Source organism: Rhipicephalus microplus, unplaced genomic scaffold, assembly GCF_043290135.1.
Source record: "Rhipicephalus microplus isolate Deutch F79 unplaced genomic scaffold, USDA_Rmic scaffold_13, whole genome shotgun sequence".
Classification (NCBI taxonomy): Eukaryota; Metazoa; Arthropoda; class Arachnida; order Ixodida; family Ixodidae; genus Rhipicephalus; species Rhipicephalus microplus.
In genome coordinates, this window is record NW_027464586.1 from 28,586,260 (window position 1) to 28,608,739 (window position 22,480).

At 47.7% G+C, this 22,480-nt stretch overlaps 1 protein-coding gene across 4 annotated transcripts in view; it reads left to right on the forward strand.

Annotated features, from left to right (window-relative positions):
- The window catches only part of LOC119165924 (ATP-binding cassette sub-family C member 2), a 1,429,043-nt gene that overhangs the window by 1,350,760 nt on the left and 55,803 nt on the right, over positions 1 to 22,480 (forward strand). For all 4 annotated transcript variants that reach the window (XM_075882663.1, XM_075882666.1, XM_075882665.1 and 1 more), the window contains one exon: positions 4,997 to 5,191. In XM_075882663.1, coding sequence (XP_075738778.1) covers positions 4,997 to 5,191 — 195 coding nt within the window. The remainder of the gene's footprint in view (positions 1 to 4,996; positions 5,192 to 22,480) is intronic.

Here is a 22,480-nt window from a genome sequence, read left to right on the forward strand (position 1 = left end):
CTAACCTGGGGGTTACTTGCACCTGTGAAGCCGGCCTTTTGTCTCTTCCAAGCCCCAACACTACTTCGCTGAAGCTGGGTCTTGCGACCGTTGAACTGGCTGATCCTTTTTTTCCCAAACTTCCTTGCTCATTCTTCTCCGCCGTTCTGGTTGCCGGTGCCCTACTGTTCTCTCCGTCAGCCGCTCCTTTGCTCATCTTCAATAGTGCCTTCTCAGCGGACTTCATCTGTTCTACCATAGCCCTCGTTTTCTTTCGATTTGTCGCCAAAGCAGTCTCCAGCTCAGTGATTCTCATCAACAGTTAACTCTGGGCAAGCATCGTTTTTTTTTCTTTTTTTTCCTCGACCTCAGAGTGCGTACACTTGGTGTCAGCCTCTCCTCCATTCGTTTCTTCACTTGGGTCTATTTTGAATCCCTCCCCGCATCTTGAACACTTTACTGCCTGTTTATCTATGTCTTTCTGACACCAATTTTCCCCATGAATTGTCTCACTCAATAATTACAAAACACGAACCCTGCCCTACGAAAACCCCAAAGTTCAAGCTCTACTATAAATTTTTTTGTGTTCAATGGACGTGCACCTCCCCCTCGGGGTGGCAAGAGAAAAAACACAAAGAAACAAACATACACAGACAAAGTAGTAAATACGTGTTTCTGTGCGCGCACCTACCTTCATTGTGTCTTCTTTTTCACGGCACTTTGACCATTCATGAACGTGGTCATATTGTTTCATAGTTGCATACTGTGCTTCATCAAGTTTCTCAAGACATTACATACATCCTTTACGGCTGCCGGTACGCATATCTATGAAGTGCATTTTCGATGGAGGCGAAAATGCTGTAGGCCCTTGTGCTTAGATTTACGTGCATGTTTAAGAACCCAAGGTGGTTAAAATATTTTGAGCCCTCCACTACGGCGTCTTTGATGATTATATGGTGGTTTTGGGGCGTTAAAACTCACATATCAATCAATCGAACAATGAGGTGCTTCAGCGTAGCAGAGACTTGTTCATTAGGGCGTGTGAAGTGGTGCAAAAGACTCGCTTCGAAAGCCATGCACCTACACGTTGAACGTGTGTGTGCTTTTGCTCGAAACGCTTCGATGAAACTATCGATCACAGAAGGCCACTTCGCTCGCAGCAGTGAACGTGTTTGCGGAAGGAGTGATTGCTAGCCAGAATATTCAAAGCAACGGCTAGCTCGTTGTGTATCGTCAACATTTGCAGCTAAAACGCAAAATTTTCGCTACTAGTTACGCTAAAGCGTTTGCAGCTAGAACGCTAAAAATTACGCACGAAAGCAACTCACGGGTACACTCTGGACGATCGTAAAAAATTTTCACTGTTGTTGGTTCGCGCCTATTTTGCTTGTACTTGCGTGTTCTTTTTTGTGCTTCGTTTTCGCTACTTGAGCAGCGCACTGCAAGTGTCGCGCTGCAAGCTCTTTGGGTATGACTTTCCATTTTGTTGCTTTTGCACTCATTGCTTTGCATTTGCGTTACTACTGCTACTTTTCTTGCCTTACTGTCTTAGGGTAGCCAGAACACTTTCCTTCTTAATCAAGCTCAAAGAATATCAACCCAGTTTGCTCCTTCAGTGTGAATAAATGAAAAAAAGTGCACATCTTAAACCAGGGGCAGAAGCCTGCCACCAATAATGGAGAATTAACCTGGCTCTGTCTTACTAGTGAGCCAAAGCTTTTGTTGGAGATTATAATTTTCCCTTGTAGTACTAAGTATGCCCTGGTATCTCAAGCGACTAGACCTGTCACTTGATGTTAGGATTTAAGTCAAGGGGTTCACTGGCTTTTTAATAGAAACATCTGATGAGACCAGCCGTTGCGTGGTTTACAGCGCGAAGTCACGTGAGTGAGTGAGTGAGAACAAATTTATTAAGGTCCAGTGCAGACCAGACGCTCAGGTTGCCACAAGTCACCCGGCTACTCGCATGTGAGGACTATTACACGATGTTAGGTGATATTCAGTCATGGTATTTAAGTTTTATGATTCGTTGTGACGTGATTCACTCGCTCATGTGTCAGCTACCTGTACCTCCTTGTGTCTATTTTTTGTGGAACATACCACGTCGTGAGTGTCAAACATGATTTACTGGCTTATAACTGGCGCGCCATCGTACTTTCTCCGTGGTATTTTTCTATGCGACTCCAGCTGCGACTCCTGTTTCACTGGGTGAACAGTTGCACTGCTCTTAAAACAAGCCCTGCACTTACTTCCTCTGTGAAAGCTCGCAACAGGGAACGCCTTCTTGAATTCCCGAAAAGAGGGTATGGAAGATGTCTACAGCGTAGTGGCGACAATGTCACAGGATGATGATGCTTTTGTACTTACCAATTTAACGCAGATCATTTAGCATCTTAGTGTTCACGGTGGTTATAACCTATTGTGTTTTTATGTGAACAAGTGCGCTTTGGACGAGACAAGAGATTAAAAGACAGGACAGACGCATTCCTGTGTTCGTCCCGTGTACTTCTGCTCTCGTGTCTCGTCCCGAATTCACTGCAAGGGTGAATATTTCTGTGGCATTTGCGCTACTGCACAATATGTCCAAATTATGCGTAGCCTGGTGAATACGGGTGAGAATTTGTGCAAAACTGAACACACACACATAAAAGCTTGTTGACAACTCTAGAGCAGTGGTTCTCAAGTGGGGTTCTGATTATGATTTCTGCGATGCTATCGCCCACGAAAAAAAAGCGTTTGTAGGTGAGTTTTCACCTATTCTCTATGTCATGTCTTCCTGCAGAAACCGCAGCAACAAGACCACCTCGGTTTTCTCAACGCGAAACTAAGCCTACCGCAAGAGCCTCAACAGCGCCATATTTCCCTCGCTTGTTCCACATACTTTCTTATAACGAGTGAGCGCGTTTCGAAACCTCCCCCTCTAGTGCGGCGTGCCACACTGAACAGTCCATCTTCGCTCCACCGGTACACATTACCGGCTAAAAACCACTACTGCTTCAAAGCCTTGGTGAATCGCATACCACTTTCCTGAAGACAGACTTACATTGCACAGGTAGTCCCGTGCTTGAGTGCAGAAAGCTTTGACTTTCCCGGAAGCTCCCATAGCTTTCTGTACACTCACCTGAGAAAAAAGAGAAAGTGCGCAATGACAAAGCCCTATCACTCTGCTCGTACTTGAATGATTCTAAAAAAATTCGCGCCAGTTCACTCATCAGACCGTAAACTCTTTTCATGTAGTCATTTGATGATAACTTCAAAATACGTTCAAATGTTGTGCTGGTGGTGCCAAGCGTCAGGGAATAGGAGACCTGTGTGGCCTAAACAGGGGAGTTGCATGCATACCAGAAACACTGCAATATCTTCAAAACATTCCTAGGTAAATGTGTAAATTCAAGGTCTCAATACCATAGTTAGACACAGTACTAATGCTACTAATGAGTGCTAAAGTACAATGACGCCAGGAAGAGAATAAGGCATCCTAATAGCAGCAATTTTATGGTAGATGTAAAGAAGTAAAGAGGATGAAAATTCGGCAGGTCTCCCGTACCCCGAAATGGACGTTATGAGAAGCATGCGGAGGGTCGGTGACCGTGTTGCAATTTTTTTTATTGAGGGACACGTCATGAAATGACGCTATATATATGTACGAATACTGCGCGCAAAGACATGTGGATCAGTTGCAAATGTCGATATAACCAGCTGTTTGCACTTGCGCAACAATGCCAACAAGAACATGCGTATTGGCAATTCAGAAGCTGAAATGAAGCTCTGATGCTCGCAAAGATGCTGGTCCTGGACACTGCTACATAAATCAACTTCACCGCCATTCACAAAGCCACGATTCACATTAACCCGATTGACGGCTGTATTGAAAGAGTATACGTAATGTTTATAAAACTGTGTTGGCAGCACTGCAACCGCTAATGACGTTTCACAAAGATTAGCGTTTTTTTTTTTCAAATAGTCCAGATTCCTCACGTACATCTGCGGTAGAATGCTTCAATACAAGGCCCGGTATGAAGCCTTTGTGTTCTGCACATGCTGTAAATAAATTTTTTCTAAACACATAACTTTTTAGATCTATTCCAGCTGGAACCTTTACATTTCTTTTATGTCTTCAATAGATCGACGCTACAGATTTTGGGCATAGCTTAGCGTTAAAAGTGTCCATGTCTGTTCTCGTCGTTTCTGGGTAGATAATAAGTGTCAGTCACTTTTGGCACATACCCACATACCAGCAGGACATTCCCGCCCATGAGTATGTGCCACTGTCTGCAGACAAGTGTTTGACGACGTTTGCGACGGGATTCTGACAATATTCATGTCTACATCAGTGCGTCGTATTTGTCAAACCATCCTACCCTCGCATGCTAATGTTGGTTCACGCCAAATAAGCGGGTGACCACGAGACACCTAAACGTACAACGTAAGTGGCTAGATTGATAGATAGATAGAGAGAGAGAGAGAGAGAGATATAGATACGTGTACAGTCGCCGAAGTTCGCTAAAAATGCGTCGCAGTTAAAAAGATAATTAGCTTGTGACCTTCTAATGACGCATTCAATGCTTTGCCTGAAGCAAGTTATAATGCGCCCACTTTTCTTTTTTCTCATTTCCAATACAATTACTTCCAATAGCATCTCTTATACGTTTTTTGGCATGGTGGCCCATTAGTTCTCATTATTACTGGGTCAAAGCGTTCAAGCAAGACTGGGCTGAGCCACCACAGTCCATGAAAGCAAATAAAGAAGAATGCGGCCCTGCACTCGAGGGAAAAGAATTATGTACGCTAGGTACACGTCTGTATTTACTGTGAACATTTTTTGGGATCCAGGCTGTATGCATGCCCGGTTTTGACGTACGCAACTGCTCTTGCACAATGGCGGTGGCTGTTGGCTTATTCCTGCATATACATACAGATGGTGCTGCAACTAATTCTTTTTTCGCAACTTGTTTCGTATAGCGAAATTCACCACCACAGGAAGCGTTCACCGAAACGTTGGCTTTCTCCTTCCCAGTGCTGGGCAGCGGCAACTGGTGTGTCTGGCGCGTGCCCTGCTGCGGAATACACGCATCCTGGTGCTAGACGAGGCCACCTCTCACATGGACGGCGACACGGACAGTCTCATCCAGGACACGCTCAGGGACAGCTTCGGCAATCGCACGCTAATCACCGTTGCCCACCGCCTGCACACTGTGCTTGACTACAACAGGTATATATACTCATACCCGTAGAGCTCGTAGCGACGCGGGTGCCAGCGTGCATCCCGCGGTCATAAAAACCTGCGTAGCAGCAACCCAAGCAACGTGCTGCTCTCCTCTCTGTTTCTCCTTCCTCTCTTTCGCGCTTGTCACTTCTGGTGCACTGCGTGCACCTGCTCTATTTACGACTCTGCGGCGTCTACACGTTGTTACTGAAAAGACGTATCCGTCTCGTACAACCTGGCTCTACAAAGTGTTGACCTGTAGTCCTTCGGGGCACTGCCGAAGTATTGTAGAGTCATGCAGAGCAACGAAACGCACCTAAACACTGAAGCTACTGGCACAACCCATCATGACGGCTCTTTGATCTCCCTCCTACTACAAGCTTACTGGGACAGCAACTCTTCGATCTGGTTCATTCAAGCTGAGTCACAGTTCATGCTTTCTGGCGTGCACACAAAGCAACGCAAGTATCATCTCGTTGTTTCAGCGCTGTCTCCAGCTGTTGCTGAAGAAGCAGCTGCACTGCTTTCCGGATCCCCCTCCACCACACCGCACAACACTTTCAAGGCTGCTCTGCAGGCGCAAACAATGGCCTCACAGCGTTCTCGCATAAAGCAGTTGCTCTCCGCGAAAGAATTAGGCAACCGCCGCCCCAGCCAGCTTCTTCGTCATATGTGTCAACTCATGAGCAGCTACACCACCACTACTGACGAGAACTGGTTGCGAGAACTGTTTGTGCAGTGCCTCTCTGGAAATGTCAAATCGTACTAGCCACTTCGTCTAAGTTGGACTTCAACGGCTTGGCCAGCCTAGCGGACAAGGTATTAGAGGTGGCCACGCCGTCTGTGTGCCACGCCATGCCGTCATTCAGTAACGTAAGTGCCGCTCCACAACACCACCTGACCCTGCTTCTCTAATCGGCGCGCTTTGCGATCACCTAAAACAACTGTTTTCTTTTTTTTTGCCGCGAAGTGTCAATACACCACTCCACGTCACCTAAACCGCAGCCGAAGGTCCCATATTATGAACGCGCACAACGCTCTCCTTCCCCCCCCCCCCCACCTGGGATATAGTCTTGCCATCGCCGTCTCGAACAGGACGCGCGTTACTGCCTCTAACCTTGCTCGTGGCAGGGAAACAGACAGGCCTATCATTAACAGCGGTGCCTTGTCAAGGCCTACTAAAGAGTCACCTGTTTTACGTCATGGAGAAAATCAGAAGCCAGCAGTACCTGGTGGACCCTGGTGCCGAGGTCAGCATTATTCCGTCTCAGAAATCCGACCAAACAATACCCCTGCTCTACTACCTGCAAGCTTTAAACGGTAGCCCGATCTTTCTATACAAATCGTGGCCATTCACTCAGAACCTAGGCTTGCGCCACGTGTTTTGTTGGGTTTTTCTCGTCGCTGACGCACGCCTTGTTCTCATTGGTGCCGACTTCATAAATCATCATGGACTGCTGGTCAACGTCAAATGGCACCGCCAGCTAGACACTACTACACTACTCTCTGTCAATGGTGTTGTTTTCCATTCGTGGAACATAATCGCCCCAACTAAAACAGTGGCCGATGACCGTTTCACAGGACTTCTTCGACAACTCCCAAACATCACGCAACCACCTGACTTGAGAATGGCTGTGCAACATGATGCGTGCCACCATATCATAACTCCTGGTCCACCTGTTTTTGCTCGCTCACGGTGGCTTGCTTCAGAGAAGTTGAAAGTAACCAGTGCTGAGTTTTAACACATGTTGGAACTCTGAATAATACGACCATCATTGAGCAGCTGGGCGTCACCTCTCCACCTCGTCTCCAAAAAGTCAGGAGACTGGAGACCCTGAGGAGACTAGTGTTCTCTGAACAGATAAAAACTATTGCCGACTGGTATCCCCTGCCTAACATTAAGGATTTCACATCAGCTCTGCATGGCACAACGGCGTTTTGAAAAAACGACTTAGTCAAATCCTTTCACCAAATTGGTGTTGCTGCTGATGTTCTAAAGAGGGCAATTACCACCCCAACTGGCCTTTTTGAGTTCCTGAGAATGTCATTCGGCCTCCGCATTGCTGCCGAAAAGCCCGAGCAGTTTATTGACACGGTCACACGTGGTCTGCCGTTTGTTTTCGCCTACATCGACGTCTTGCTGATGGCAAGCTCATCCCACGAGAAGCACTTGCATCATCTCTGTCAACTTTTCGAGCGACTGTCAGCCAACGGAATTGTTTTGAACACTACAATAGGTGAGTTCGGAGTGTCATCTTTTGATTTTCTGTGTCATCACTTGCAAATCCGTGGAATTAGCCTCCTTCCTTACAAAATGCAAGCAGGTGTTGAGCTCCTGAAGCCTACATTCATAACCAAGCTGAGCACACGGCACGCCGTTCTTCAATCAAAGCCTCTCATTCAACCCGATTAATGTTTCGTTGTGTTGCATATTGGCATCATTGGACCGCTACCCACTTGTCAAGGCTATCACTATCTTCTGACATGTGTAGACCATTTCACCCGCTGGCTCTAAGTGACTCCTATGCCCGACATGTCTGCAGCTACAATCGACACGGCGTTTGTTTCTACCTCGATATCCCGATTTGGCTGTCCGACAACGATTGTATCAAACTGGCGTCGCCCGTTCGAATATTCCCTCTTTTCGGAGCCCCTAAAACTTCTTGGTATTTCACGCCTGCGTACAGTGTCACACCATCTGAAACAAACGGCCTCGTCCAGAGATTCCACCAGCACCTCAAAGCAGCACTCACCGCACACGTTTGCCCCGGCAGGTGGTTTAACCACCTCCCGCTTATGCTACTCGGAGTTCATTCTTCTCTCAAGGAAGGACACGTTGCCGATGATTGCTCAGAGACCCAAGGCACTCCCCTCTGTGTGCGACTTCACGCTGACTCAATTTCAAAAAAAAAGGAAACCCCGCAAGAGCATATACTACAAGAAGTTCTAGCAATTAAGCGAAATATGCGAGACACACAGCATTTTACACCGATGATTCCAAATCGACGCGATATGTTCGAAGCGCAGTAATACACAATCACTGGGAACATACAGTTCGGTTACCGCAATGTGCATCCGTATTTACCGCAGAATACTACGCTGTATTGAAAGCGGTGAAAAAAAAATCAAAAATGAAAACATCGAGAAAAGTATAATATACAAAGACTCAAAACGTGTACTAAGAGCTCTTCATCCAAGAAGTGAGCGTGTACCAATGATGATAGGCGACATCCTACACAACATAGTAACAGTTATAGAACAGGGACACTACATAAAGCTTTGCCGGGTACCGAGCCACGTCGGAATCTGTGGAAATGAGAAAGCAGATGAATGTGCAGCAAAAACACGACGTAAAGAAATAAAGAATGTCAGCATTTCCTACAAAGATGTCGTAAAATCAGTACACCACAAACTCAGAAATGCGTGGTAGGCCAGATGGCACTCAGAAATAGAAAACAAGCTCCACCGAGTGAAACCCATCTTAGAAGAATGGAAGTCCTGCTCAGACCAAGAACAGTTCATAGAAGTAGTTAATTTTTCCTCCTCCTCGACTAGCTTCTACACTAGCTAAGGAGGGAAGATGTTTCAGATTCGAAATGTGTCCCCTCGATGACTCGAGTGCACAGTGGCAGCGCGAAGGAAGAGCCGTAGTCCGGTGAAGAGACGCTTTATTGCAGCCTCAGGCTACTGCCCGAGTCCACGCCGAACATCCGCTTGCATTTCAGATTCAAACATCGTCTTGTCAACCCTCAGTTGAACAAAGGGTCTTCCGACAAACCAATAAAATGTTGGGACTGGCATCATGACAACCAATTGCAGAAACACTTTCATAACCGGCACTACATTGGTAAAAACAACGTTACCCAATAAAACACGCAAAAGAATATGTTCTCCCCGTGTGACACTCTCTCCCATGCCAGGCCGTGCTGCCTCCGTCGGGCGGCTTTCGTCGGCGGCCGTTCTCACGCTCCAGCCCTGTCAGCTCTCTCAATAAATGTTACTTCGTAGAAGCGTCCCGACATCCTAACAGCACTCGGTAATGACATACAACGGGGGAGGTTATGCTCGTCTCCCTGCCGCCACTATGTCTCGGTCAGCCAAGTGGTCGCGTCCCCGCGTCATTCTCAACGGCACGCGTGCATGCCAACAATGGCTTAAACTCAGACGGTGGCGCCTGACCTTCCTCTTGCCAGACGCTTTTTCGAGTAGCCTTCTCCTTCTAATCCCGAACGGGGGCGACCTTGACGGCTCCGCTCATGAACCGTGCGAACGAAGAAGTCTCCTTTCTTTCCCGTGCTCGGATCTGCCGCGTTCGCCTTCGCGGAACCGATCGGCTTCGCTGGTTGACGGGTCGGGAACTGGCTACATCAGCCGCAATAATTGCGCTACACCCAACATGCTGGTAAGTGGTGCCTCACATTAACTCCTCCCCCGTCAATTGTGTTACTGGATACTCGATGTCCCCTAACGCGATACAAAAACAAACAAAAAATCGCTCAAAATAAACTCACTCTCGGTGCACGCACATGCGTGAACCGATGATCACTTCCATCTAAACAGGAGAACTTTCGCGTCCTTCTGCGAAATAGACACAGCAACACATATACATAATGTTCTCAAATAATCATCCGAAAGAAAACACTCTCGTACTGTACAACACTGAATAACGAATTCAGATTGTTAAGTCCACAGCGTCAGTCAGTTCGCATAAGCTCGTCACAGGGCACACGCACCGTGCATAGTCCGGCGGCGTATTGTCTTTTAAACTCACAACACCACACGGTCATTGTCCCAACATGAGAGACCCACTCCATGCGCCCTGCAGGCCCCGCATGACACACTCAAAGAGGGCGACAGACCCAGCGGTATAGGTATACTTAAGTCTTAACGGATCGCAGCAAGAAAAAAAAGTTGATAATGAACGTATAGTTGATATATTATAGTTGAATTAATATAGTAATAGAATTACAGTTGAAGTTGATAATGAAACGCTACCCTACTTTATCTACAAAATTATTCCTACAGAACACATAAACTACGCCTCAAAGCAGTTCTACCACTTAGATGCAAGCTTGCATCTCAAAAACAACACAACAAAAAATGTCTGGTACAACAAACAAAACATTTTCACATCACACCGGATCTATTAGTCTGTTCGACTCACTTAAACATCACGCTTAACAATTAAACGTGCGATGAAAACTACATTACAGTCATTCCATTCACAGAAACTATTTCAGTGGCTACATATCATCAACAACAATACTCAACCATATGATACGGACAAAACGTCATTTTTCCACAGAGAGTTACAATCACGCAACCCAGTAGTCGTCCGAGACGCGAAAGAGCATCAGCAGCCTCACTCAAAGCGTCTTATTAGCAACAATATTTGTTTCCCAATCACCTCTGATTCAACTGTGGGCGCCTCTTGTTGTGATTGGTTCAGTCTATCACTGAAGAATGCGACTGATCGTTGCCATTACCCTATCGCTTGGGAGAGGCAACCTCTAATTGCCCTTTTCGATGCGTCCGTGGCGAAACAAAAAGCTTTGCTGGGGTTGGTTGCTGTCAACTTAGAAAACTACGCCAAGCCCTCTACCTCAATCAAACACTACTTGTGCATCTACGTTGTACGGCAGCGTGTTCAACACTCTCGAACCGCCGTTACCGATAATTACCTTACTTCCCACACAAAGCCTTTCACAATGTCACCGCTCATCGGTAACATGCCATACTTAAACACACAAAAAAATGAAAACGCAGAACTAGTGACTACAATAACTTCTGTCTAGGGCAATAAAAAAACTGTTTCAAAACTAAAAAAAAACAAAACGCAGAACAAAAATACCTTAAAAAATTCGGTATTTTTATCCTTCCAAGAACTTACGGTTCCACTTCACTCTTGAGTCGCACCTGTGACGGTCTTGTCCTGACAACCTTTCCTTTTGAACGGGGAATACGCCAGACATAGAGCCCCCTCGTTCTACCACCGAAACCCAATGCTAGCCGCTTTTTAACGCGCTTTCTCGTTTTCTTTTCTCAGCAGTTACCACCACAAGAGTTGTCAATCGCTGACACTTCGTCTCGGCTCGACTCTAACACCACAGACTGGCGGAGCGGTTTCACGTCCAACTGCTTCTATTAGTTACTCTGACGTGCGACTCCTTTTTCACCTGACGCCGCACATCGGCAAGTGGGTCATCACGTTCCTGTTGCCCGCTGCGATAAGTTTCACAAAATGAACCAAGCCGCTCGAGTCCACATTATGTTCCGCAGCAGAATTGCAACTTTTACACTGCGCCTGCTCTACAAGTGGAGCGGACTTAATCGTTTGCGGCTTCCTTGCTCGGCCGTTCTGTTTCTCCACTGTGCGCTGCACAGCGTTAGCGCTAGGGCTAAAACCTCGAGACAAATGCTTTGGCTCCCTCATTATCGGATGTTGCTGTGGTTTAACTTTCCCTCTTACACAGCTGATCTCCTTCGCATAACCCACCTTTAGATCATTCATTGGCTTTTGCCAGTGACGACGAAGATATTTGTAATCTGCGGGAGTAAGCAAGACGGAAACACTGGTATTCAACTGATCAGTCACTGCGCATCGCAATTTCACCAGCTGAACAGTGCTCCCTGACGAGGCTGGGAGACTGAGGAGCACATGCAGCAGACGTGCGGTAACACCATGCCGAAAAGCGTCTGTTAGCCTTATTGTGCCACTACTCTGATCCACAATTTCAGTGGACACTTCATTAGCCCGTACCACAGTGATATCCGCACCTGAGTCAGCGCATGCGAAACATGGTTTGTTTCCCTCGAAAATCTCGATCTGCGGATCCCGCATCAGCAAGTTTTTCACGACCGCAGACTGGCAGGATGGTGTGGCTCGGCTCTCAATGATCGCTTCTTCTGTGAAGCCACTCATAAAACTTCGGCTGTATTAGCAGCAGTACCACGGGAAAACTCGCAATCCTTTTGAAAGTGGCCCCGTTTTCCGCAGCGAAAGCACGCTCCTGAATTAGGGCTGAAATTAACACTAGCAAATGGTCTGGCTTGCGGCCCATATTTCAAATTCCCGGGCTCTGCATTGCAATAGCTGCCCTGCCTGCCGCTCCCAAGGCTTTCTTCGAAATTGGCGGCTACTTCCGCAATATCCTTGGGCCTCAACCAGCCCTTCACTTCCTGCTGAAGGACGAGTGAGCGGAGCTCACTTGGAATTAACTGCTTGAGTCTATAACCGATAAGTAACTCCCTAAGATCTTCAAACCACTCCAACTCTCTACTTTCCAAGTAGTACGTGAACATAGTCCGCAGGCGTGCCGTCACTTGGCTCCAAGACTCGCCTCCTTCTCTTTTGATACCCACAAACATACGGCAGTACTCGCTCGGATTCATACGCAGCTCCCTCAGCACTCCTAATTTTACATCTGTGTACAGCATTACCCCAGCTTCTGCCTGATTGCTGACGAACATGTACATCTTGTCACTTAAAAATGGCAGTATAATCGCACCCTGTATTCTCTCGGGTATGCTTAACGCCGCAAAGAGAGCGTCCACTTGTTTGAACCAAGCGGGAATCATAGGATCATCAGTGGGCATAGGTGCTAAGACTGCCTTCAGCTCTTTCGCGTACCATGCGATACTAGAATGCTGGTTCAGGTTTTTCGGCTCTTCTGACAATGCACGCGATGACTTCACTTTCTCTAGCTCAAGCTTGAGCTTTAACACTTCTATCTCGAGCTGCAACTCGCGGGTGTAATCCAACTAACTCACACTGTCACCTTCCATCACATCTCTCTCTGAATCAGCCATCTCCCAGATTGTGCCTGAACGCAAGTGCATTCAGTAAGAAAAAAAATGGGGCCCCGAGAGGGCATAAAGCAGGCCTCACCTTGCAGTGATGCGTCGCCCGATGCACTAGACAGTTGGAACTGCATCAACCTCGTCACAAACGCTATTGCGATGACCACTTCCAATGCAGCAGGTCTCCGCCCGATCATCCCTGTCGCTGATTCACATTGACTGTCTCTGCTGCCCTGCTCCTAAAGCAGCACCCTTCAGCGCCTCTCCGGCAAGTCGTGTTGCTCAACGACGACCCTTAGCTCTGCATCTCGTTCACTGATGTGCAGCGTTCATGCGCTTCCCAACTCCAGGCTCCAATGTTGACCGGCAGGCTCGTACCGAATATCAATGCTGCTTCTTGCAGCGCAACAGCAGGTCCCGAAGCGGTGAGCGTATTCTCAGCTTCCCGGATTTCAGCACCCTCCTCGCTGTGGGCTCTCCACTTCACGTCGACTGCGCCGGTTACTTTCCTTCTTCTCGACTAGCTTCAACACTAGCTAAAGAGGGAAGATGTTTGAGGTTCGAAATGGGTCCCCTCAATGACTCGAGTGCACGGTGTCAGTGCGAAGGAAGAGCCGTAGTCCAGTGAAGAGACGCTTTATTGCAGCCTCAGGTGACTGCCCAAGTCCAAGCCTGAACCTCCGCTCTCATTTCAAATTCAAGCATCCTCTTTTCAACCCTCGGTTGAACAAAGAGACTTTACAAAAAGTAATCACATGTTGGGAATCGCACCATCTTAAACAATTGCAGAAACACCTTCATAACAGGTACTACATTGGTTAAAACCTTGTTACCAAATAAAACACGCAAAGAGGTAGGTTCTGCGCGTGTGAAACTCTCTCCCATGCCAGGCCGTGCTGCCTCGGTCGGCCGACTTCCTTCGGCAGCTGTTCTCACACTCGAGCCCCGTCAGTTCTTTCATTATTTGTTGCTTCCTACAAGCCTTCTTAAGAGCGGTGGGTACACCATTGGGCTCCGTGCGCTTACCAGCTGAGCATGGGACAGTGAGGCGCCCCCACATCCTAACAACAGCGGGGGAGAATATGATCATTTCCCTGCAGCCACTATGTGTCGGTCAGCCAAGTGGTCGCGTCCCCGCGTCATTCTCAATGACACGCATGCCTGCCAACAATGGCTTAAACTCAGGCGGTGGCGCCTGACCTGCTTCTTGCTAGACGCTTTTCCGAGTAAGCCTTCTCCTTCTAGTCTCGAACGGCGATTACTTTGACGGCTCCGTTTGCTGACCGTGAGAACGAAGGAGGCTTCTTTCTTTCCCATGGTCGAGGTCTTCCGCGTTCGTCTTCGCGGAACCGATCGGCTTTGACAGTTGACGGGTCGGGAACTGGCTACGTGCTCTACATCAGCCGCATTGAATGCACTACCACCCACATTCTCGTAATTGATGCCTCATACTAACTCCTACCCCCTCAAGAGTGTTACTGGATACTCGATGTCCGGTAACACGATACAAATACAAACAAAAAATCGCTCAAAATAAACTTACTTTCGGTGCACGCACATGCGTCAACCGATTATCACTGCCATCTGAACAGGGGAACTTTCACGTCCTTGTGCGAAATAGACCCCGCAACATATATCCGTAATGCTCCCAAATGGTCCTCTGAAATAAAACACTGTCGTAATGCGCAACACTGAATAACGCACTCAGAATGCTAAGTCCACAGCGCCAGTCAGTTCGCATTAGTTTGTCACAGGGCACACGCACCGTGCATAGTCCGGCGGCATATTGTCTTTCAAACTCACAACACCACACGGTCATTGTCCCAACACGGGCGACCCACTTCATGCACCCTCCAGGCCCCGCATACCACACTCAAAGAAAGCGACGGACCCAGCACTATAGATATATCTTGGTCTCAGCGGATAGCACCAAGAAAAAAAATTATGACAAACTCACTTCACAAACGCTACCTTATTTATTCTACAAAACTATTCCTACACAGCAGATCTAATACACCCAAAAGCAGTTCTACCACTTTTAGGCAAGCTCGTATCGTAAGAAGCAACTGAACAAGAAATGCACAACAAACAACACATTTCCACATCACGCTGGAACTATGTCTGTTCGACCCACCTAAACATCACGCATAACACTTTAACGTGTGATGCAAACTCCTGTACAATCACTTAATTCACAGAGAATATTGAGTTGCATTACAACTACAACAACAACAACAAAAACTCAACCATATGAGAAAAACGTCACCTCGCCACTAAGAGTTACAATCACGCAACACAGTGATCATCCGAGACGCGAAAGCGCATAGGCAGCCTCGTTCAGCGCGCCTTCAATAAGAATAATTTATTTTTCTCATTCAACTGTTGACGCCTCCCGTTGCGACTGATTCGATCTTTTACTGAAGAATGCGACTGATCGTTGCCATTTCCCTATCGTTTGGGAGAGGCAACCTCTCATTGGCCTTTCCGATGCTTTCGTAGCCGAACAAAAAGCTTCGCTGGGTTGGTTGCCGTCAACTCAAAAAAGGCCTCTAACTCAATCAAACGCTACCTGTTCCTCTCTGTTGCACGGCGGCGTGTTCAACACTCTCGAATCACCGTAACCAACAAATAGCAGACTTTTCACTAAAAGCCATTCACCATGTCGCCACTCTTCGGTAACACGAAATACCTAAACACTAAAAAATCAAACCGCAAAACTTGTCACTAAAATAACCTCTCGTCGAGTAAGATAACTGTATCATACCTTAAAAAACGCGAACCAAAACTACCTTCAACAAATCTGGTAGTTCAATTCTCCAAAGAACTTACGGCTCCATTTTAAACTTCAGTCGGGCACGCGATGGTCCTAATCTGGGGTCTTTGCCTTTTGAATGAGGAATTAGCGAGACGTAGAACCCCCTCGTTCAACCACCGAAACACAACGCTCGCCGCTTTTTAACGCGCTTTCTCGTTTTATTTTCTGGGCAGTTACCGCCGCAAGAGTTGTCGATCGCTGACACTTCGTCTCGGCTCGACTCTGACACCACCCACTGGCAGGGCTATCCCCCGTGTAATTTCTCCTTGTGATACAGTCACTGTCCTTCATTTCCTTTGACATGCAATCCCTCTTTCACCTGATGCCGCGCATCGGCAAGTGACTCATCGCATTCCTCTTCACCGTCGCGATAATTTCCACGAAATGGACCAAGCCACTCGCTGTCCACATTACATTCCTCAGCAGAATCGCAACGTTTCAAGTGCGCCTGCTCTAAAAGTGATGCGGACTTAGTCATTTGCGGTTCCCTTGCCCGGCTGTCCGGTCTTTTCACTGCACGCTGCACGGCGTTAGCACTAGGGCTAAAACCTCGAAACAAATGCTTAGGCTCTCGCACTAATGAATACTTCTGTGGTCTAACTTCCCCTCTTACACTGCTTATCTCCCTCGCATCACTCTCCTTTAGATCATTCAGTGGCTTTTGCCGGTGATGTCGAAGACATTCTTAATCCGCGGGAGTAAGTATAAACGGATACACTCGTAGCCATCTGAGCGGTTACCGCGCATCGCGATTTCACGAGCTCAACAGCGCTTCCCTACGAGGCTGGAAGCCCGAGAGGTACCCACACTAGACGCGTGGTAACGCCTTGCCTGAAAGCGTCAGTTATCCCTAATGTGCCACTGCCCTCACACAAAATCTCAGCGGATATCTCATTCTCCCGTACCCTTGTTACTTCTGCACCTGTGTCAACGCGTGCAAAACAGGACTTGCGTCCAACGAGAATCTCAATCTGCAGATCTCTCATCAGCGAGTTTTGCACAATGCGAGAGTGTTGCGACGGTGCGACTCGGCTTTCAAATGGTCGCTTATTATCGGGAGGTACGCAAGAAATTACCGCTGTATTAGCAGCAGTGTTATGTGAGAGCTCGCTATCTCTTTGAAAGTGGCCCCGTCTTCCGCAGCCAAAACACGATCCTGATTTGGGGATGAAATTAGTTCTAGCAAAGAGTTTCGATTGCGGCCCACAATTGAAATTTTCTGATTCTGCACAGCGGTAACTGCCCTGCCTGCTGTCGAGGCATTCTTCAAAATTGGCGGCCAACTCCGTAATATCCTCGGGCTTCAACCAGCTCTTCACTTCCTGCTGAAGCACGAGTGAGCGGAGCTCATTTGGCATTAACTTCTTGGTCTATGAGCGATGAGTAACTTTCTAAGATCTTCAAACGACTCCACCTCTCTACTTTTCAAGTAGTACGTGAACATAGTCTGCAGGCGTGCAGTCACTGGGCTCCCAGACTCGCCTGCTTCTCTTTTGATATCCACAAACCAACAGCGGTACTTGCTCGGAGTCATCCTCAGCTCCTTCAGCCCTCTCGACTTTATATCTGAATATGGCATTACCCCAGCTTCTGCCTGATTGGCAACGAACGTACGCATCTTATCGGTGAAGAATGGCAACAGAAATCGTGCCCTGAATTTTCTCAGGAATGCTCAGTGCCGCAAAAAGAGCGTCCACGTTCTTGAACCAAGCCGGAATCATCGGCTCACTAATGAGCATGGGCACTAGGACTGCTTTCAGCTCTTTTGCGTACCGTGCGATACTAGCATGCCGGTTCCGGTTTTCCGACTCCTCGACAAGGCACGCGACGACTTCACTTTCTCAAGCTCAAGCTTGAGATTTAACACTTCTACCTCGAGCTGCAACTCGCGTGTGCAATCCAATTCATTCACACTGTCACCTTCCATCACATCTTTATTTGAGTCTGCCATCCCAGAGAGTGGCTGAACGCAAGTGCATCCAGCAAAAATAAATTTGGGGGGCCCTCAGAGAGCACAAAGCAGGCATCACCTTGCAGTGATGCGTCACCCGATGCGCTTCACAGTTGGAACTACGTCCGTCTAATCACCAACGCTATGTGCGATGACCACTTCCAATGCAACAGGTCTTCGCCAGATCACCTCTCTCGCTGTTCTGCTCTCTGCTCCTGATGCAGCGCCCTGCAGTGCCTCTCCGGTAAGTCCGTCGCTCAACGACGACCTTTGGCTCTCTTCTCGTTCAGTGACGCGCAGTGCTCTTGCGCTGCCCAACTCCAGGCTCCAATGTTGACGGGCAGACTCGTAGCGAATGTCAATGCTGCTTCTCGCAGGGCACCTGCAGGTCCCCAAGCAGCATGCGTCTTGTCTGCTTCCCGGACATCAGCACCTTCTTCGCAGCGGGCTCTCCGCATTGTGTCGACTGCGCCAGTTAATTTCCTCCTCCTCGACAAGCTTCTACACTGGCTACGGAGGGAAGATGTTTCAGTTTCGGAATGGGTCCCCTCGTTGACTCGAGTGCACAGTGGCAGCGCGAAGGAAGAGCCGTAGTACGGTGAAGAGACGCTTTATTGCAGCCTCAGGCTACTGCCCGAGTCCAAGCCCAAACATCCGCTCGCATTTCAGATTCAAACATCTTCTTTTCAACCCTCGGTTGAACAAAGGGTCTTCCCAGAAACCAATCACATGTTGGGACTGGCATCATGACAACCAATTGCAGAAACACATTCATAACCGGCACTACATTGGTAAAAAAAACGTTACCAAATAAAACACGCGAAGGGATGTGTTCTCCGCGTGTGACACTCTCTCCCATGCCAGGCCGTGCTGCCTCCGTCGGCTGGCTTCCATTGGCGGCCGTTCTCACGCTCCAGCCCTCTCAGCTCTCTCCCTAAATTTTGCTTCGTAGAAGCGCCCTTAAGAGCGGTGAGTACACCGCTGCGCTCTGTACGCTTACCAGGTGTGCATGCGACAGCGAGGCGCCTCGACATCCTAACAGCACTCGGTAATGACATACAGTGGGGGAGGTTATGCTCATCTCCCTACCGCCGCTATGTCTCGGTCAGCCAAGTGGTCTCGTCCCCGTGTCATTCTCAATGGCATAAACAATGGCTTAAACTCAGACGGTGGCGCCTGACCTGCCTCTTGCCAGACGCTTTTCCGATTAAGTCTTCTCCTTCTAATCTCAAACGGGGGTGACCTTGACGGCTCCGCTCGTGAACCGTGCGAACGAAGAAGTCTTCTTTCTTTCCCGTGCTTGGATCTCCCGCGTTCGCCTTCGCGGAACCGATCGGCTTCGCTAGTTGTCGAGTCGGGAACTGGATACGCGCTCTCCATCAGCCGCATTGATTGCGCTACACCCAACACGAAGGTAACTGGTGCCTCATATTAACTGAAGTAGTTTTAAGTCGTTTACGCATTGGACACACACACCTCACCCACAAGTAATTACTAGCAAAAAAGACAAACCTCCGCGTCTGAAATGCGGAGGTGAGCTATCAGTAAATCATATTTTATTGTCGTGCACTAAACTAGAAGAATTACGGAAAAAACATTTTCTCGTATTTTACAATCAACATATACCTCTTCATCTTTCACTGCTTTTAGGTGAAGACGCGCTTGTTGATAACTCAGAAGTTTTAAGCTTTTTAAAAGAAGCAGGGTTTTTAGACAAACTCTAAACTTATATACTGCATCGTCTAAATACATAGGAACACCTCGTAGGGCTTCCCACTTTTGAGCAGACGATCGAGGTTTTTTCTTTGGACCTGGTTGGTATTTTCGAGGTTCTTGCCTAGGCAAGGACTGGGCGAGGCATCCAAACATTTTAAACAAGTCATACCATGCATTTGGTGCATGATGGTCTAAGCTGCCTATGTACCACAAAAACCAAACCACACCAAACCAATCTTCTCTCAAGGAGGACCTCTCCTGCTCCACATTCGAGCTTGTTTATGACACTTCGCTTCACCTGCCTGCCGATTTATTGGAATAAAGCGGCAGTGCCACCCAGCTATCAGCAACAGAGTACGTCAACCAGCTGCGCGACGTCTTTCGACACATTCGTCTGCAGCCTCCACACAGCCAGCCACGTGCTGCGTACATCACTCAGGACCTAAAGACAGCGACACACGTGTTCGTGCGGTGCGGCCCTGTGAGCGTCCCGCTTCCACCACATAACCTCGTCCCCTTCCGTGTGTTAGAGCACTGGCCTGCTAACTTCGTCGTCGACATAATTGGGGCACGCGATACTACTGCGCTCGAGCGGCTCAAGTCAGCGTTCAATGAAGCACCCATTCATAATTGCTTCGCCGTGCCTCCCTCCGCTGGACGCGAAACCCCTCCTCGTCAGTGTTCCTCACGTCACCATCTCTGCACCACGTTCACTGGGATGACACTTCAACTGAGAATCGTACATCGCGCCAGCTTCTTCTCTAAGGGGGGAGCAATCTGTAGCGACGCGGCAGCCACCACTCACCCCGCGGTCATAAAAACCTGCGGAGCAGCATTCCAAGCAACGTACTGCTCTCCTCTCTGTTTCTCTTTCGTCTTCTTCACTCTTGCCACTTCCGGTGCACTGCGTGCACCTGCTCTATTTTCGACTCTGGTTGTCAGAACGATGTAGACGTTGTTATTAAAAAGACGTCCCCATCTCGAACAACCTGGCTCTACATAATGTATTTCCTACTAAAAAACACGCTAGTACAAGTTACGGCTCTAGTGTCGAACGGTGTCAGCACTGCCGCAGTTCAGTCACACATTTAATTATGGGTATCAATATTCACATGCGCACTTCAGTCTTCTGGCTCAAAGATTTTCTAAACAATACCCATAACTATTGACATAAAATCAAATATACAATAACGCAGGTAACTACTTCTATTGAGCTAGCCTCGGAGAAGAGGTTCCCGGAAATTCTGTTTTTCTGTGTTTGACAAAATAATAATGAGAACCAACATAGAATAATGGTGCCAAGGAAAGTATACGAGTTGTTATTGTAATGCAAACATGAAGAAAACAAACTGGCCTGGAATACAACTTGCGGCAGGCCGCGACCATGAACCTGCGACCTCGCGTTCATTACCAGCTGAGCTACAGCAGCTACCCTCGAGTGTGAGGCGGTCCTTTAGATGCGAGGCAGCTAATGGCGGTACTCAATTCAATGTGCGTGTGGTGGGACAAGCCTTGCCTACGGCGCAAGAGCCAACTCTCCCCCATCTTGCGTGTGAGGAAGTAGGGTGGAAAGAGTGGAGCCAACACTGCCTCCACTCCAAACACCACAGGGCAGTATTGCCGAGTAGAGTCGGCGAGAAACTCCTACGCAAAAAACGCTCGCGCTTGATATGCTCAAACACAACAGCAGCACTAGCAAGTGAACCCCGCCGTATGACCCGCCGATGATAACGCCAAGCGTCAGCGTTGAGACACAACCTCGGCTGCAGACAGACGACCCGAGTCCAACGCCTATGCAGGGCTTCGATGGTGCCACCTCTAATAAAATTGCACAACCTCCCGCTAAATGGTACCTTGAGGTGACGCGAAGCAGCACAAGGGATATAACCGTATTTGAATTAGTTTCACTTGGTGTCTACGTTAACAGTAACATAAAACACAAACACAACACAAACGATAACACTAAAACGACTTGTTCTGAGGCGAGTTGGTGCCTAATTGATGCAGATGACTCAGGCGCAAAAAAAAAACATTTCGTGAAACGAAGAGAGCAGAAAAAAAGAAGGAATTTATAATGTTGTACTCCACAAAAATGTGGTTTTTTGATAGCTTATTGCCTTGATCATGACGCTGTATGACGTTTGTTGGCTGCGCACACATGCGCGAAATTTTCATCGTTTTATTGTGTGTTTCCTATGTGATCAGGACTTCTTGAGGGGCTTGTTGGTTCATTTCACCAGAGGAAAAAAAAACTAGGCAGATCCCACATACCAGAGAATCGACGTTATGCGAAGCATATGAAGGGCCGGAGACCGTGTTGCAAACTTTTTATTCAGCCACACGTCACGAAATGTCGCTTATCTCAAGTACGCATGTTGCACGCTCACAAATATGTTGAATAGTTGCAGACGTTAATATAACCATATGTTTGCACTTGCGCAACGATGCCAACTGGAACCTGATTTGATTGATTCATAAGTAGGGTTTAATGTCCTAAAAACTACCGTATGATTATGAGAGACGCCGTAGTGGAGGGCTCCGGAAAGTTCGACCACCTGGGGTTCTTTAACGTGCGCCCAAATCTGAGCACACGGGCCTCCTCCATTAGAAATGCAGCCGCCGTAGCCGGGATTCCATCCCGCAACCTGTGGGTCAGCAGCCAAGTACCTTAGCCTCTAGACCACTAGGGCGGGGCCCTGTATCAAGAGAGTACATATACAACGTTTATAAAACTGGGTTTTTATTTATTCATAATGCTGATGGCCAAACGGCGGCTATAAAGTTGGTTGTAAGGCAACACACAGAGGCAAGAAAAGTCGAAGTACAAGAAAGTGTACATCAATTCAATGGCAAAATACAAAGATGCTCATAATCTGAACAGTAGTTACAAAACGTAACAGATTTTTTCAAAGCCAAGTTAGTTCCTGAGCCAAAAGAAACAAGAAATCATCAATTGAAGGGCAATATTTTCAATACGTCTGTAACTTATGCTGCGTGACAAAAAACGAAAAAG